Below are 17,046 nucleotides of genomic sequence, written 5' to 3' on the forward strand. Positions count from 1 at the left end.
TCACGTAAAAAAGAAATATGGCATTTTAATATTTTATATTGAACACTAGTATCTACAGTTGGAGGTTTTAGGCCTGGTACACACCAACGCAGTTTGCGTTTTGTCCTTTTCTGCAGTGCTTTTTGTGGTGCGTTTTTGCATGTACATTTTTTGATGCGTTTTGATTTTTTTATGCTTTTTTTCGGAGCCAACTTGTTGCTGGGCAGGTTAAAAACCAAAATGCATCAAAAAAGCACTACATGTATTTTCTGCAGCATTCTCCATTGAAGTCTATTGAACCAAAAACGCAACATTATGCATTTAAAATGTCCCTGACCCTTTCCAAAAACGCAGTGGCTCAAAAACGCATAGCAGTGAACGTGTCCCATAGGAAACCATGTTAAATGGACTGTAGTGCGTTTCTGCAAAAAGCACTATAAAATGCATTGGTGTGAACCAGGCCTTAAGCTCCATGCCAAAGCCGAGTCTTTTTCACCTATTTTTACAACTGTAAAACTAACCTAAAAGGCAGGAGAGATCAGATTACATTGACTGAAGAGAGAATCACACCACCCAGTGTCTCCTACCAGAGACAACTTATGAACAGGGATGTCCAGCAGGGAGTAGGAAATCATTGCTGGACTTTCTTATTAAAAGAAACACAGCATGCTGACTCAATGCTATGGGAGCATTATATTAAATGTCAATCTGTATAAAAAGATTTATACAAATAATTTAAAAAGCTAAAAAATTTATAAACTCCGTATAAACAACTGACCAAAACCCATTATATTTACCTTTCAAGCTTTTTTTTCCCCGAGTGTGGCTGAGAGCACTCTAATGACCATTATCTCAATGCATCCTACAGGTTTACTCAAGCAAACAACTAAACACAGAGATGAAATATGAAAGCTGTTTTGGAGGATTTGTATTGCTATCCAACCAGTCATGGGATTTGCACAGCTGTGCCACATACCACAATTTTGACTGGCTGGGAATAAGACCAGATTTTTTGTTGCTTCAGTTCAGTACAACTACAGGTCTTGTACCTCCCCCAGCCTGTGATTGGACAGTGCAAGGAGAAGCAGCAGACGTATGAGCTCATCTCTGACACTCTGCTCTCTCCTTTGTAATCCTTCTATTTATATATTTTTTAATATGTATGTATATAAGGGCTGCCATATTTGTAAATTATGTATATGTATTCTGCAAGAATGGTTAGCAGCGTAGAATAGGGAACTGTGCTTTACTTTTCCATGCAAGGAGCTTTGACAATAGGCTTCCATTAGAAACAACCTATCTGGACAGGTTTTCCAACTCACTCAGCAGATTGTTTCCCTCCAACAGCAGATAGCCAGCAGACCTGCCATTGAACACAACCATTTGGGAGTATATTTATATAGCAGTAAATCTGACATTCACTGCTGGTGAATCTTCCTGGTGAATGTGTTTTAAATTACAGTGCTTGATTCACTACTGGTGAGTGTTTGGTGGAAGTCACATTCACTGCTTTATAAATATGATCCTTTTGATAAATAGGGTTATAATCCCATGATTTTGGGAACTTGCAGAACCCGTAGACCAAGTGATCCCAAGAAAGAGAGAGAACTTTATCCAATAACTGCACTTTTCCTAAAAATTGGATCCAGCGATGCCTGCATGTGCCTCTATGGTCCATAGAATATAAGTAAATGTTCGGGCAACCCAAGCCTGCATATCTATGCCAGAAGCTGAACCTTATCCCCAGAGGGACAAAAGTCACCAAGGGAACCCTGTCTGTGCAAGACCAATTTGTAGGCCCCCTTGCATGTACACAAACAGATTCAATGTGTATCGATTGACAGCTAGGTGGGAGTGAGCTATGTCCAGATCTATGTGTGGGTTTCAGCCTGTCTAGTATTAATGGGCCACCAGAGAGTCCTTGAGCAGCTGCATAAATGGTAAATCTGCCCGTAGAAGGTTAGATTAAGGTTGAATGTCTGTTCATCCCTTGATGCATATGGACAGCCTTCTATGAAAACAGACCTCTAATATTTTCTTAATGCTGCCCTTCCAGGAAGCATCCTTTTACACCCAAGAAAAAAAAGGCCAAAGTATGGCCCCTCCATGAGCTGTGAACTACTTTCGCAGTGAGACAGGTTCTGCTCAAGGCTGCCTCTTCTGCATACCACTCGGCCCAGCCTTGGCCCCAGACATACACCAAGTTTGTCTGATCGGCAATCATAGTGCTGCCAAGAACTGACCACTTGAATGATATTTCTGGGGGGGCCCCGCACACTTCTTCACATTGTGCTCTGCTTCAGCCTAGACTGTATTATTGCTCAGTAATCAATGCAAATCCTGCAAAATTCCAGAGAAAATGAGCTAAAGAAAATTCCAGGAGAGATTATCTTTATAGGCTCACTTTTTATCTAGATCAAACATAAGCCAAACCTTCCCTTTACCTGTGTTATTGTGTCATTAACATGTTCAACGTAAGAAAATAAATGTTAATGGTGCTGTCATGGTGTCATCCACCCTGTACATGGGTGCAAGTACAGTCAGGTCCATAAATATTGGGACATCGACACAATTCTAACATTTTTGGCTCTACACACCACCACAATGGATTTGAAATGAAACGAACAAGTGGGAGGCACATATGCAAACTGTTGTAATTCCTACACCGTTCACCTGATTTGGATGTAAATACCCTCAAATTAAAGCTGACAGTCTGCAGTTAAAGCACATCTTGTTCGTTTCATTTCAAATCCATTGTGGTGGTGTATAGAGCCAAAAATGTTAGAATTGTGTCGATGTCCCAATATTTATGGACCTGACTTTATTTACTAAAGCTGGAGAGTCCAAAATCAGACTCCCTTCTGCGTAGAAACCAATCAGCTTCTAACCTCAGCTTGTTCAATGAAGCTTTGACAATGAAACCTGGAAGCTGATTGGTTTCTATGCAGAAGGGAGTCTGATTTTGGACTCTCCAGCTTTAGTAAATAAACCCCTATGTGTCTGGCCTCTCTTCACACCTTTGCTCATGTATTTGTGCACATCTTATATGATGTGCTTTACAGCTTGTTCACAGCAGGTGAACTGAACCGCGTTGATCTATGTCAATCTACGCAGGCTCGATGCAAAGACTCTGAGAAAACCATTGTTCTCTATGTGCCCTGTTCACACCGTACTCATGTGTTGGTGTACATTACCTAAAAATGCAGCAGATCTCCATTTTAATGCAACACAGCACACAAAAATGTGTTACAATGTTCATCAGCATATTATAATGTGCTCTCGTGAATAGAATTAAATGAAGTGTTTTTTTTCTTCTTTACTTTAAATACAGTTAAAAAGAAAAAAGTATCACTGTACGCAGGGCCTGTTGTGAGTCCTGCTTGCTTAAAACTGCTATCTCTTCTCTATGTTACTATAAGTTTTTGTCTTCACAAGTGTTTTATATTTTGTTATGAAAATCTTTAATAAAGACTGATTATACAAAAAAGAAAAAAGTAAACACTACAATGTGTTGTAACAATGCATTGTGGTGCTAATGTGCACTCACTGGTGAGACCAGGCCCTTAGTATGTGCACTCCACAATAAGCAGCATGTATTTGTGTTGAGTTCCAAATGGCACCCCAACAACACCCAATCAAGCCTATCGGGTTTGATGCAGCAAGTTAATCTATGCATGTTAATGTGCTGTGTGTTGAGCTTTATGTCAACACATTGCAACAGCCCAGTAAAATGCATACGACCCCCTTTTGCCACCATAGCACACAAAGTACGGTAATTACCTAAAGGGAGAGCACAGTGGTAGCTGGCTGCCATCAGAGCCTTCAGGCTTGCTCTGTCTGACTGAAACCTCAAGTGCAGATGTATAAAGGGATGGGAGAGGAAAGAGAAGAATCACTGATCTAATTACTCATTTTCTTGTGAGTGTAAATTGCAGCTTAAGCATTTGATCTCTATAAACAAAAGTCTTTTTACAACAAACTAATAAAGGAAAAAGAGGAAAACGCATAAAAAGGAGCCTAAAGCTCCACCTGGTTCTTTAGAAGACAACATAATATCTAACCAAAAAAAAATATATATATATATAATTTTTAAAGCAGTATTTTTAATTCATAACCATAATAAAGGTAAACTTAAACTGCTATATATTACTTTTAGAACAGTGGAGTGCTTATTTACTAATTTTATCAGGTCTAAAAAAGAGAACCTTTTACTTTGCTTTCTCCAGACAAAGAACAGACCCACTTCAATCAAAGGAAAGAAGCTGAACATTTGTAGTTTTGTCCTTCAACATTTGACTGCATTAAGTGATTGTGTATATGGATTTTGAACTTGTGTCCATGAAAACAGTTTCAAATGCATTTGAGATCATTCGGAATTCGTTGATAGGTGCATTTAACCTGCAGCTGACCTATTTCTGACCTGCACTTGACCTGTTTCAGGAGGCATTTGTATTCCCATAGACTTGAATGGAAATGCTAAACCCATTTGAAGTGAACAAAGACCCTTAGGCAAAACCCATCACATCCTCATTGCTCTCATGTCTGTCTGTATTTGTTGCAGTGACGTACCTCCTCCATTCTTGTAGCACAGGTACGGAAACCTCCACACATTCCCCAATCCAATAATCTCTCCAGCCACCGACAAGACAAACTCCATTTTGTTATTCCATTGCCCTCTCTCTGTCATGTATTCCTTGGTCACCTCCTGAGGCTCCTTTGCCATCAGTGGCTGAGCTGGATAGGATTCCCCATTCACCACAGCTCCTGGGACCTTGTTGTCCATGGTACCTGGAATAAAAAGCAGACACAGTCTGTGGTGCAAACCTAGTGTGATCAGAAAGTATTATTGATTTCCAGGATGGACCATACAACATTAAAGCCCCTGTATCATCAAGGGTAAAGCAACAGAGGCTATTTAATATTTAATGGTAATATTGTCTAGCATACACACAACATGTTGATCTGTTACAAATATCTTTTTAGTAATTACAGAGCACAGGCATTTTAGGAACTTCAACATTTAGATTTTCATATTTCGTAAAGATTTGCAAATGTCTTCTCTAGTGGAGATCTGTACAGCCAGGAATCTGATTATCATTCCTACTAACAAACTTCTGACATAAACTCCTGAATTGAGAAATGAACTAAGCATATGCTTCCATAATGTGTACTTATTAATTCAATGCACCTAGTGTGATTTCTTTCTGCTCTGTCTTCCCTCTGCTATCTGCATGAGTCACTTCTAACAGGTTATGTAGACACCACAGAATCCTGGGAGATGGCCCCATCCCCTCCATCCTGCACACAGAAGGTGACTGACAGCCTTAGCTGTGCCTGTATCCCTATGAAACTGTGTAGTAGGAGATGTGTCCTTTCCCTCCACTCAGGTCTCAGATTACACTCAGCTCTATAGTCTATACCAGGGGTCTGCAACCTTTAAGACATAAAGAGCCACTTGGACCCGTTTCCGAGAGGGAAAAAAAGACTGGGAGCCGCAAAACCATTGCAACATTTAAAACAAATCCGACACTGCATATATTGCAAAAAACGCTCTGGTCATGAAGGGGGTTTAAGGGCCCAGTAAGCAAAGGGTTAATCAGGGCCACGGTGTATCGTCATAATCACAATCATAGCCTTAGGTCAGTGGTGGGCAACCTTTTTTTTCGACTGAGCCAAATCTCGCCAAAACCACGATTGAAATTTATTTTGAGAGAAACATTTTTAAAACTGAAAATACATCCCCCATATAGTAATTCATCCCCCATATAGTAATTCATCCCCCATATAGTAATTCATCCCCCATAGTAATTCATCCCCCATATAGTAATTCATCCCCCATAGTAATTCATCCCCCCTATAGTAATTCATCCCCCCTATAGTAATTCATCCCCCATATAGTAATTCATCCCCCGTAGTAATTCATCCCCCCTATAGTAATTCATCCCCCCTATAGTAATTCATCCCCCCTATAGTAATTCATCCCCCATATAGTAATTCATCCCCCATATAGTAATTCATCCCCCATATAGTAATTCATCCCCTCTATAGTAATTCATCCCCCATAGTAATTCATTCCCCATATTGTGTGAATTCACTTACCTTTGCTCCGCGCGTTCCTCTCGCTGGGTTCCCGCGCCGTTCTGGTCTTCAGGGCGGACTGTGAGAGGAGAGGAGTTCGTCACGCTGCCCCGCCTACATCCGGGCTGCCCCGCCTACATCCTGACAGCCAATGTTTGCCAGCGGGCGCCCGGCACACAGAAGATCTGCATTAAAAGAGCCGCGGCTTGCCGACCCTATTGCCTGTCACCTGGTGGGCAGTGTGCTCCGGAGCCGCAGGAAAGGTGAAAAAGAGCCGCATGCGGCTCCGGAGCCGTGGGTTGCCGACACCCGGTCTATACCAACCTTTCTCAACCTTTTCAACGCAAAGGAACCCTGGACATAACTTGCAGGTCTCAGGGAATCCCTGATAAAAATGATTTTATCTACAACTCATGATACATTAGTGTGAGGTAAGAATGCTCCTTACACTTGTGGTCATCGGGAAGAATTACCCCCTTACAGATAGCTAAAAAGATCAATGGTGTGAGTGGGAACTTACCTGAGAGGCAAAAATTGTTCATTGCTCAAGGAACCCCTGGCAACCTCTGGAAGAACCCTGGTTGAGAAACTCTGGTCTATACTGAGCAGTGTGTAAGATAAGATCCCCGCCCCCAGCTTTCTGAAGCTCAGAAATAGCCTTTTATCTGTGGGCTCTGAAGAAGTGAGGGCGGTAAATAAACATGAGCAACTTATGTACAGGGAGCTGTTTCATCTCTGTACCACCTGAGACTTGTTATTTCACTGGGTATATGAAAGGGTTTACAACCACTCTAGAAAACACCTACACCCTAACTTGATGGCATTTTGCTTGTTCTGTGCACTGTTTATCATGTGTATCAGTATGACAAGGTAATAATGCTGGGAGCCAGGGAGAGTGAGTTGTCACCACATAGGAGGAAGCTCTTTTCATGGCAGGATCATCTGGTTTTATTTTATTTAAAGTTGCAGATTAAAAAAAAATGAAAATGACTTTAGGAATGACATTACCATGTGAAAGCTTATAAGATATTTTGGTGATATGGTTTACTTTAAAGTGGAGCTTTCCTCAACTTTACTAAATTGAATTTTGCAAACTGTCCCGGTTTTTATATCAGTCTCTGTTTATGTCTCTAGTGCAGTAAAGTATTCTTACCTGCTTGATTGCAGGTTGCAGAAAGCTTGAAAAAATAAAACTAATACAGCTACCATAATGTATGTAAGTCCTCATGCACACTGGACGTGTTGATAACGTTGGTAACGTTATCTGTGTAAAGTCACATTAAAAACATGAGTTTTTCAGCTTTTTTTAGCATTTTTTCATTAGCATTTAGCGGCGTTTTGCCGTGTTTAGCAGTGTTTTCCTGCGTTTTCAGTTTTTAGCATTTTTTTGTCAAAAACGCCAGTTTGCGTTAGAGCGTTTTTACAGCTAAAAAACTCCTCTAGAAACCCACTAGTCCTGTTTTTTGTTCCAGCCAAAAAAACGCTGATCACAGTCTGTGTGCATGGACACATAGGATAACATGCTGAGGGGGTTACTAGCTGTAGAAAAAAATGGCAAAAGCCAAAAACAGCCGCTGTATAAACATTCACTGTGCATCAGGACTTAAGGTCTGGTAAGCTGAAGTAGTTTACTTTTTTATTCTTGTGTTTAAATACATATTGACATTCACTGTTAAGATTGCTCACATTAATTTACCTATAGAAAATTAAAAAAAAAAGATTAAAGTGATATTAAACCTAAAAGCAAACAGTTATTATATTGCAGCTTACCAATTCCTGGATGCGATGGCTGCATTAGTTTTCTTTTTTTAAGGTTTTTTTTCCTGCATTTTTATCTGGTAATTTCGCTGTTTTTCAAAAGAACAGGGTCTCATGCAGTTACTAGGATGAGATAAACCATTTAAAGCGGAGCTCCAGTCACACTGTAAAAAAATAAAAGTCAGAAGCTACAAAAACTGTAGCTGCTGACTTTCAAAAAACAGCCACTTGCCTGTCCCTCGATGCCGCGGTGTCCTCTCCACAGCCTGTTTCACTGGCTGTCTGGTGTTCCTGGCACCAGTATCTTCAGCATGGGCACCCGGCTGTGACAGCTTGAGGCTTCACAGCTGGGTGCCCACTGTGCATGCGCGAGTAGCGTTGCGCTTTCTTAATGCTCCCATAGTCTTCTGGGACCTGTCATGTGTCCCAGAAGACTACAGGGGGGGGGGGGGGACAACGTCTGCTTTTGATTGCCTACGTGATCGTTCCAGAAATGGGAATGGGTACCTGTCAATTTCAGGTACCCACTCCCCCCCACCCCCACTCCCAAAAATTGCCAATCCTTAATGGGGAGCATGGGACCAGTCTTTAAAGCGGAACTTTCCCTTTTGGGTGGAGCTCTGCTTTAACACTGACAGGGGTGCTTACAATGACCAGTTTTTATTTCTTTATGTAAACCCTTTATCCCAAAAGGAAAAAAACATGATTGCTGTAACTGATTATAAAGTATTAGCTGGAGTTTGGCTTCAATTTGTGAGTGTATCTAAATACCATTGCAGCTGTCTGCTGTTCCCCTGTATCCTTCATCCAGAGTGCAGACACTCTAATACAGGAGTTGTATTACTGCTATTACAGAGTGCAAACGGAGAAGAAAAAAGCCTAAAAAAAAATAAAACAAATGCAGCCACCACATCTAAGGACTAGTAAGATGCAATATATTACATTCTTGGTTTTGTTTTTAATACCATTTTAAAAATGCTATAGATAACTGTACCCAAAGAACAGCTGATTATTCCATCAAGCAAGAGTATGCCATACAGTAAGACCGATCACCTCCTCATACACGTTTGTGCAGAATCTTTGGGGTTTATTTACTAAAGCTGGAGAGTGCAAAATCAGACTCCCTTCTGCATAGAAACCAATCAGCTTCCAGGTTTCATTGCCAAAGCTTCATTGAACAAGCTGAGGTTAGAAGCTGATTGGTTTCTATGCAGAAGGGAGTCTGATTTTGCACTCTCCAGCTTTAGTAAATAAACCCCTTTGTGTCTGAGGTCAATGTGTAAGTATCAGATGTCGCCCTGTGTACACTGCAACTGATCTCCAGGAGTGTTTAATCATGTGCAAACAAGAATTTAAAAAACATTTTAGCATAATGATGCAAAACATTGCAAGTTTATAATTTATAAACAGAATTCTGTCCCAAATGCCCAGCACCAATGCCAGCCAATCAGCCGCAGTCACTGTTTGGGTATTCTGACAGCCATGGGTCCTGGCTGTTGGAATACCATGGCAGGCAGCGGGAGATTCCTCATTCTATGTTGTTTAGCATAGATAGGGGAAGCTTTATGTATATGGAGAGCTTTAGAATTGGCTGAGAGAATAAAAAAAAAAAAAAAAACTACTGCTGGTAATATTGTAAAATAATTTGCAGGGTCAGAGGTACAACCTGCGTGCTTAACGCATTCTGCATCTTTTACAGGCAGTTCAGTTTAACTCTGGAACTGAGTACGGCTATAATGACATACAGTAGATCCCACTACTCATGTAAAACATTGTGTGCATTTAAAGTAGAACTAAAGGCAAAACTTTTCATTTTGGATAAAGGGAGGGTTATAACCCCTGTCAGGTTTTTTTTTCCACTATTGTGGAGATTTCAAATGTCAACCGAAATTTGGGGATTTTATTTTATTTTCTCGACGATAACAGAAAACAAGACAAGAGAGGGTGAATCTCGCTTATGGGGACACAGACAGAAACAAAACCTGACAGGAGTTCTAATCCCTCTCCACTTTATCCAAAACTAAAAAATAAAGTTTTGTCTTTAGTTATACTTTAAGAATATCAAAACATGATGGCTTGCCTCAGTATGATTACAGCGCCGCTTTTTTTATCTAGTTCAAAATGACATATCCAATGCAATATGAAATTTTTTTTTGTTTTAGTCCCCCCCATAACACCTGTTGATCCCCCCCAGTAGATGCATTATTGTTCCACTTGCTTTAACAGGGTGACAACCCTTGAACTGGTGTATACATAAGTCAATCTCCCCCGCTCCACATCTGATTGCTCCCGCTCTATTTGTTTGAGTAAGCCCTCTCTGAGTAAATCCTCACTCTTGAGTGAAACACCTTAGAAGGGAGGCCCCAAGTGCATGGATTTCACAGCGACTATTTGCTTCAATAAATTGGAATCCATGTGATGTCATCAGATTGCAGAGACTTTTCTTCTGTCTGTTCAGGGTGACAACGCTGTCCGTTCCACAGTTAAATCACACAGCAGTGTTGTCACCCTGTAGACATAGCAGTCATAGACTTATCATTTTAAACAGACATATTATTATTATACAGGATTTATATAGCACCAACAGTTTGCTCAGCGCTTTACAATATAACGGGAGACAATACAGCAACAATACAGTTCAATACAAGAGGGATAGGAGGGCCTGATCCTTGGAGCTTACAATCTAAAACTTAAAGTAAAAAACAAACAAATGAAAGCCCAATTCCAGGTAATACTCTTGCCTCATGAACATGGGCAAATGGGGCCATACATGTAAAATTCAGGCATGTTTCCCCACCCAAAAGCCACAGGTGTTGCATACAGCTGCCAAAAGAAATCACTGGCTGGATGGTAAGCTCCTTCTCTGATTCAAAGCCCCTCACATACTCTTTCTCTCTCCTTTTGCAGTAGCTATGAGCAGGGGCGGACTGACCATTTGGAAACTCGGGCACTACCCGAGGGCCCAGGGTCAGTAGGGGGCCCTATGAGATGCCCCTGGTACCTTTTTCATAGGCTTTTTTGAGTTTGGTCAAGGACACAGGGGCCCCATGATCCCCTATTGCCCGGGGGCCCCATGAGTTGTCAGTCCGCCCCTGGCTATGAGCTCAGCGTTTGAGAGCTGGATTCTGTGACGGTGAAGGTAAACAGTAACAGCTAGGCCTCTTTTAGAAATGTCCTTGGATTTTTCCAGTTAGGCTTCATGGGGTACATAAAAGGCCTACACCTATAGCAGGGGCATTATTCAACTTTAGTTGAAGCTGTGCAGTTTGTTTTTATTTACAGACTCCCATTATCTGCATAGGCAGGTTTTTTTTGGTAAAGGTGAACTATCCCTTTAAACCAGATGAATAAAAGCTGACCATTGTAAGCACCCTGCTCAGTGTTATATGTTTTGTCCCTACCCCTGTAACGTTCACTTTAGATGCTCAGCTTGACCTGATCACTGTGTTACTGCTACTGACAGACTACATAATGTTTGTCATTTTTAAATTTTGTTATACTACACTCAATTGTTAGAAAATAAAAACAGTGCCACATCCCTGTATCCATATAGACATGCAAAAAAATTTCATAAAATGGGACTTTGTGGTACAGCATTATACATAAAAATATATTTTTATTTAATTTATATTCCTAAAAAGATTTTTCTACAAAAATCATCCCCATTACATGAAAAATGTTGCAACACCTAATTACAAAGTTTAAAAAAAAACCATCTCAACAATATAGTACATCATATCCAGAAAAGATCATTCTTAATGGCCCGATGCGTTTCCTGGACATAGTAAATATGCAAATATATGTACCAGATGCTCTGAAATAATATCCATTCACTTGCCAAAGAATGGAGGGTTATAACTGGAATGTATAGAGAACTTCCCAAGGAAAGAGAGAAAAGAAATCCAACGATTACTATATAAAATGTTGTCCTATCGTTCCAACGGTCTACTGGAAGCACCCCCTAAGAATAGAGGCTACATTATCCAGCTCCATCTAATCCATAACTAATGCTCCATGTGTGGATTATGCCTCTCCCCTTCAAGGGGGTCTGTAATGGTGAAATATCGTATAGCAACATAAACGACACCATCTGATTCATCTAATCCTTCTAATCCAGTGTACTGCATCTAATCTGCTATAAACTCACACCACACTCCTTCTATTGAATACACGTACGCCAACTGCTCTCCAACATAACCCCGCCATACACCAGAGAGACAGGTGATGTATTTGTGTAGAAAAATCTGTTTACGAATATAAACTAAATAAAAATATATTTTTATGTATATTTTTGTGCCTCAAAAGTCCCATTTTTGCATGTCTATTTGTTACATTTTAGTTTGGTGGAGTGCTAAGGACAGGTTCACACTAGTGCGGGCTGCGTTTGCTCAGACGGCAGCCCATTCACTTAAATGGGCTGCTGTGACGCGTGTCCCGCACAAAAAAAGTGCATGCACCTGTTCAAAAATGCATCCGCAGGGAAACCACGTGGTCTTTTTTTTTCACCATGCAGTTTCCCTGTGGTTCTTTCACCCTCGATCGCGCTGTGGACTGAGATGCGTGGGGGTACCATTCAGAATTAATGGCAGCCCCGTGAGTCTCGCAAGAGCAGCGTGATTCGCCTGCGAGTGGTTGCGGGAACAGATGCGATTCCTGCACCCACGGCCAGCCTGTCATCTGCGGGCTAGTGTGAACCCAGGGTAAAGGTGTGTCCTTTAGGGCTTGCTCACACGTATGGCAGTCCTTGCCACTCCTCTGAAACGCGATCTGCGGTGGAAAGTTTTTAAGAGTCATTTAACAGGCAGGTAAATGGCATTAACACTCAAAATGCTGACCAATAGCACTGCAACCACATGCAATGGACTCATTGAAGGGCATTTGTGGCATGGCCCCATTCACATGAACAATGCAGCATGGTGGCATGGGTACAGCCCTGTGTGGCTCAAGGGCGGACTGACCATTTGAAAACTGGCCCGGAGTCAGTAGGGGGCCCCATGAGATGCCCCTGGTACTGTTTTCATCAGCTTTTTTGAGTTTGGGCAAGGACACAGGGGCCCCATGATCCCCTATTGCCCGGGGGCCCCATGAGTTGTCAGTCTGCCCCTGGCTGGGATGGTAAGAGCTCCTCATAATCGGCCGAGCAGCTCTACAGAATTGGGAACTACTAAAAATGAGCTCAGCAGGTGTGCAGACCCAGAAATGGTGAGGACCCCTCATAATGGACTGCATTGCTGTATTTAGGTGGATGGCCGCCCATGTGAACAAGCCCTTGGAGAGTTCATGGTTTCTATCACATCCTCTTTGTATGAATTTCCTGTGGATGTACAGTATGCATGCTCTAGTGATAGAGAACATCAGCACACTGTTTTGCCACAATTGCTTGTAGTCCAATTCGTGACAGTGCAGGAAAAGGCCGACAACGCTGCAACTGAACCGAGCAAGTGTTGCACCATTGGAAAGTGCTTGTATAAACATTTGGCTGGTAAGTTCACCATGCTAGATTGAATCGATAAAGGATTCAACATTCTGTGCAACAATATATTTGGTTTAAAGCGTGTATCCAGCCAAAGCTTTTGCTTTTAGCTTTGGATAGGATGGTGAAGGATTACAAGCCCTGTGAGGGTTTTCCTGCTTTCCAGGGACCTGAGAGAGTTAGGCAGCACAGTGGCTTAGGTTGGTTAGCCCTTCCACCTGGCAGTACTAGGGTCATTGGTTCAAATCCCAACCATGGCACCACCTGCCTGGAGTTTGCATGTTCTCCCTGTGCCTGCGTGGGTGTAAGCGGTTTCCTCCCACACTCCAAAGACATGCTGGTATGTTAATTGGCTCCTGTCTAAATTTTCCCTAGTATATGTATGAATGTAAGTTAGGGACCTTAGATTGTGTACCCCTTGAGGGTTAGGGACTGATGTGAATGCACTTCCACCTGGCATTACTAGGGGGTTGTTGGTTCAAATCCCAACCATGGCACCACCTACCTGGAGTTTGCATGTTCTCCCTGTGCCTGTGTGGGTTTCATCCCACACTCCAAAGACATGCAGGTAGGTTAATTGGATCCTGTATAAATTGTCCCTAGTATGCATATGTATGAATGTGAGTTAGGGACCTTAGATTGTACACCCATTGAGGGTTACAGACTGATGTAAATGTACAATATATATGTAAAGCACTGTGTAAATTGACGGTGCTATATAAGTACCTGAAATTAATAAACTAATTTCAGCTACTATCCCGATAACAGTTTCACCAGACAGGACATGGGTGGAATTCTTTGACAGTAATACACACAGAAATAGAAATGTTTCTTTTTTTAGCAGTAAGGCCTGGCAGATTTTTATTTCTGTCTGCGTCCCTGTTTCCGAATTTCCTTCATTTCATTCTGGTAAACTGTTTTTTACCAGGACTGAGAGGTAGGAAGAATAGCAATGAAAACCTGGCAGGGGTTCTAATCCTTCCCTACTATATCCAAAACTAGAAAAAAAAATGCTTGGACATACACTTTAAGTGTTCTGGCTTAGATAGGCTTTAAGAAAAAACAAATGAAAATGCAATACCTTTTTTGGGGTGTCAGGACGGAACAGTGTGCAGCAGTGAGGAACCTTTCGGGGTGCCAGCAGCCGTCTACCAGGCAAGTCAGCGTGAAGGGTGCGTCCTGGGTAAATCCAAAAAAAAGAGTTCCTGGTTAGGTCAGACCATAAGAGGTGGCAGACAGAAGGAAAGCATGCTGAAGGCAGAGATGGCACGGCTGTGGCACCCACCAGCTCCAATCTCCCTAAACACTGGGCTACAAATCCCTAAGCTGCAGATATTTAAAGGACGGAGTAATTGTAAACTTCTCCGCCCTCTGACATTCCTGGGTCCAGCAGTGAGAGCAGAGGGGTCACAGGGCAGCTGGAGGAGTCTGCTCTGTCCTGCTGGGGCAACAGGACAAACACAAACCGTTATTTAACCCTTTGGCTGCCTACAGCTGTTGCCCAATGGCTGCATGCATATAGGCCTTCCAACCAATTAGATGTTCCTGTTGTATCTTTCCATTACTGTCTCACATATTCATTTAATACTTTACCAGATACCAGGACACATTTCACTTCATTCAGCAGTTCATGCATAAATAAAATAACCCCTTCCATTCATTCTGTTGGTGTCTAGATGAATCACTCTATTCTGCGTTCATAATTATTATTATTATACAGGATTTATATAGCGCCAACAGTTTGCGCAGCGCTTTACAATATAAGGGAGACAGTACAATCACAATACATTTCAGTACAGAAGGAATAGGAGGGCCCGGTTCGTGGAGCTTACAATCTAAAGTAAGAGGGGGGAGGTGATACAAAAGGTGATAGCTGCGGGGGATGATCTGGTGGCGGTGATTCAAGTACAGTTCTTAGGTGGAGGTGGGGTAGGCTTCCCTGAATAAGTGAGTTTTCAAAGATCGCCTAAAAGGAGACAGGGTGGGGGCTGACCGGACATGCTGTAGTAGGGAGTTCCAGAGGATGGGAGAGGCTCTGGAGAAGTCCTGGAGGTGAGCGTGGGAGGAGGTGGTGAGGGATCTAGAGAGGAGGATATCATGGGAGGAGCAGAGTGGGCGATTTGGGTGATATCTGCGGATGAGGTTGGTGATGTAGCTAGGGGCAGTGTTGTGGATGGATTTGTAAGATGTGGCTCGTATTTTGAATTTTATACATTTGGTTAGTGGAAGCCAGTGAAGGGATTGGCAGAGGGCAGCAGTCGCTGATCGGTTGGTATAATTCCCCATTGCCTTAAAAGATCAGCCCACCCAAAAGTGATATTTTAGGTATAGGTGGGGTCTGGAGAATTGGGTCTGTCCCTGGCTTCTTACACATCTTAAATATTCCAACAATGAGATTCATAAATTACGCCATAATCTATGACTCCAATCCACCTGGGGGATTTAGGGTGTTTCTTGCCTCATGATCTAGCCCATCCTGTCACATTCTCCACAACACAAAATGATTAATAAACTCAAAGCTGGGATCAGGGGCGGACTGACCATTTGGAGGGCCCGGGGTCAGCAGGGGGCCCCATGAGATGCCCCTGGTACCTTTTTCATAGGCTTTTTTGAGTTTGGGCAAGGACACAGGGGCCCCATGATCCCCTATTGCCCGGGAGCCCCATGAGTTGTCAGTCCGCCCCTGGCTGGGACGGTAAGAGCTCCTCATAATCGGCCAAGCAGCTCTACAGAATTGGGAACTACTAAAAATGAGCTCAGCAGGTGTGCAGACCCAGGAATGGTGAAGACCCCTCATAATGGACACAGTGAATGTTGAGAACCAGGGAATCAGCACGGGGATGGTGGGAACCCCTCATAATGGGCACAGCGTGTGTGCAGACCTGGGACCTCAGTGCAGGAACAGTGGGAACCCCTCATAATGGGCACATCTGGTGTACAGAACAAGGAATTAAGTGCAGGGATGGTGGGAGTCCCTCATAATGGGCACATCTGGTGTACAGAACAAGGAATTCAGTGCAGGAATGGTAGGAATTCCTCATAATGGGCACAGCTGATGTACAGAACCAGAAACTCTGTGGAGGGATTATGGGAACCCCTAAAAATGTGCGCAATAGGTATGCAGAACCAGGAAGTAAGGGCAGGGATAGTAGGAGCCATCATCCTAATCAGCACAGCAGGTGTGTAGACCCAGAAATTCAGGACAAAGATGGTAGGACTCCTTCATAATGGGTACAGCAGGTGTGCAGACCTGGGAACTCAGTGCAGGGATGTTGGGAACCCCTCATAATGGGCACAGCAGATGTGCAGACCTGGGAATTCAGCACAGGGATGGTGGGAGCCCCTCATAATGGGCACAGCAGGGGTGCAGACTCAGGAACACAGCACAGGGAAGGTGGGAACTCCTCATAATGGGCACAGCAGGTGTGCAGACTCAAGAACACAGCAGAGGGATGGTGAGAACTCCTCATAATGGACATAGCAGGTTTCTTCAGGCACTTCCCAATATAGGGTGACAATGTTCTGTCTGTAATTGTGCTGTTACTCTGTCACACAGTCTTACAACAAGGAATCAGCTGTGTTGACACACATTACGCAGGCATGCCCCACTGTTATCACCATCAGGAAACTGACCCTGAGAAATTCAATGGAGCCATCACTCGACTGCATGTAGATAGGACATGGTTGCAAAGAGGTTGCAGGAGATCAGCAGCACTGATTTGCCACAAAAGATAAAAATAGGGTAAATACACAATTTA

General features: G+C 42.7%; 1 protein-coding gene across 1 annotated transcript in view; it reads right to left on the reverse strand.

Moving 5' to 3' along the window:
• SLC6A13 (solute carrier family 6 member 13) overlaps nt 1–17,046 on the reverse strand; it is a 92,655-nt gene that overhangs the window by 38,347 nt on the left and 37,262 nt on the right. Inside the window, exons 2-3 of the mRNA XM_089671764.1 lie at nt 14,370–14,467; nt 4,549–4,767 (exon numbers count right to left, since the gene is read on the reverse strand). Of these exons, the coding sequence (XP_089527890.1) occupies nt 4,549–4,762 (214 nt within the window). The 5' untranslated portion in view covers nt 4,763–4,767; nt 14,370–14,467. The remainder of the gene's footprint in view (nt 1–4,548; nt 4,768–14,369; nt 14,468–17,046) is intronic.

This window comes from Staurois parvus, unplaced genomic scaffold (genome assembly GCF_062004578.1).
Source record: "Staurois parvus isolate SC_StPar_1 unplaced genomic scaffold, SC_StPar_1.0 ptg000114l, whole genome shotgun sequence".
Classification (NCBI taxonomy): Eukaryota; Metazoa; Chordata; class Amphibia; order Anura; family Ranidae; genus Staurois; species Staurois parvus.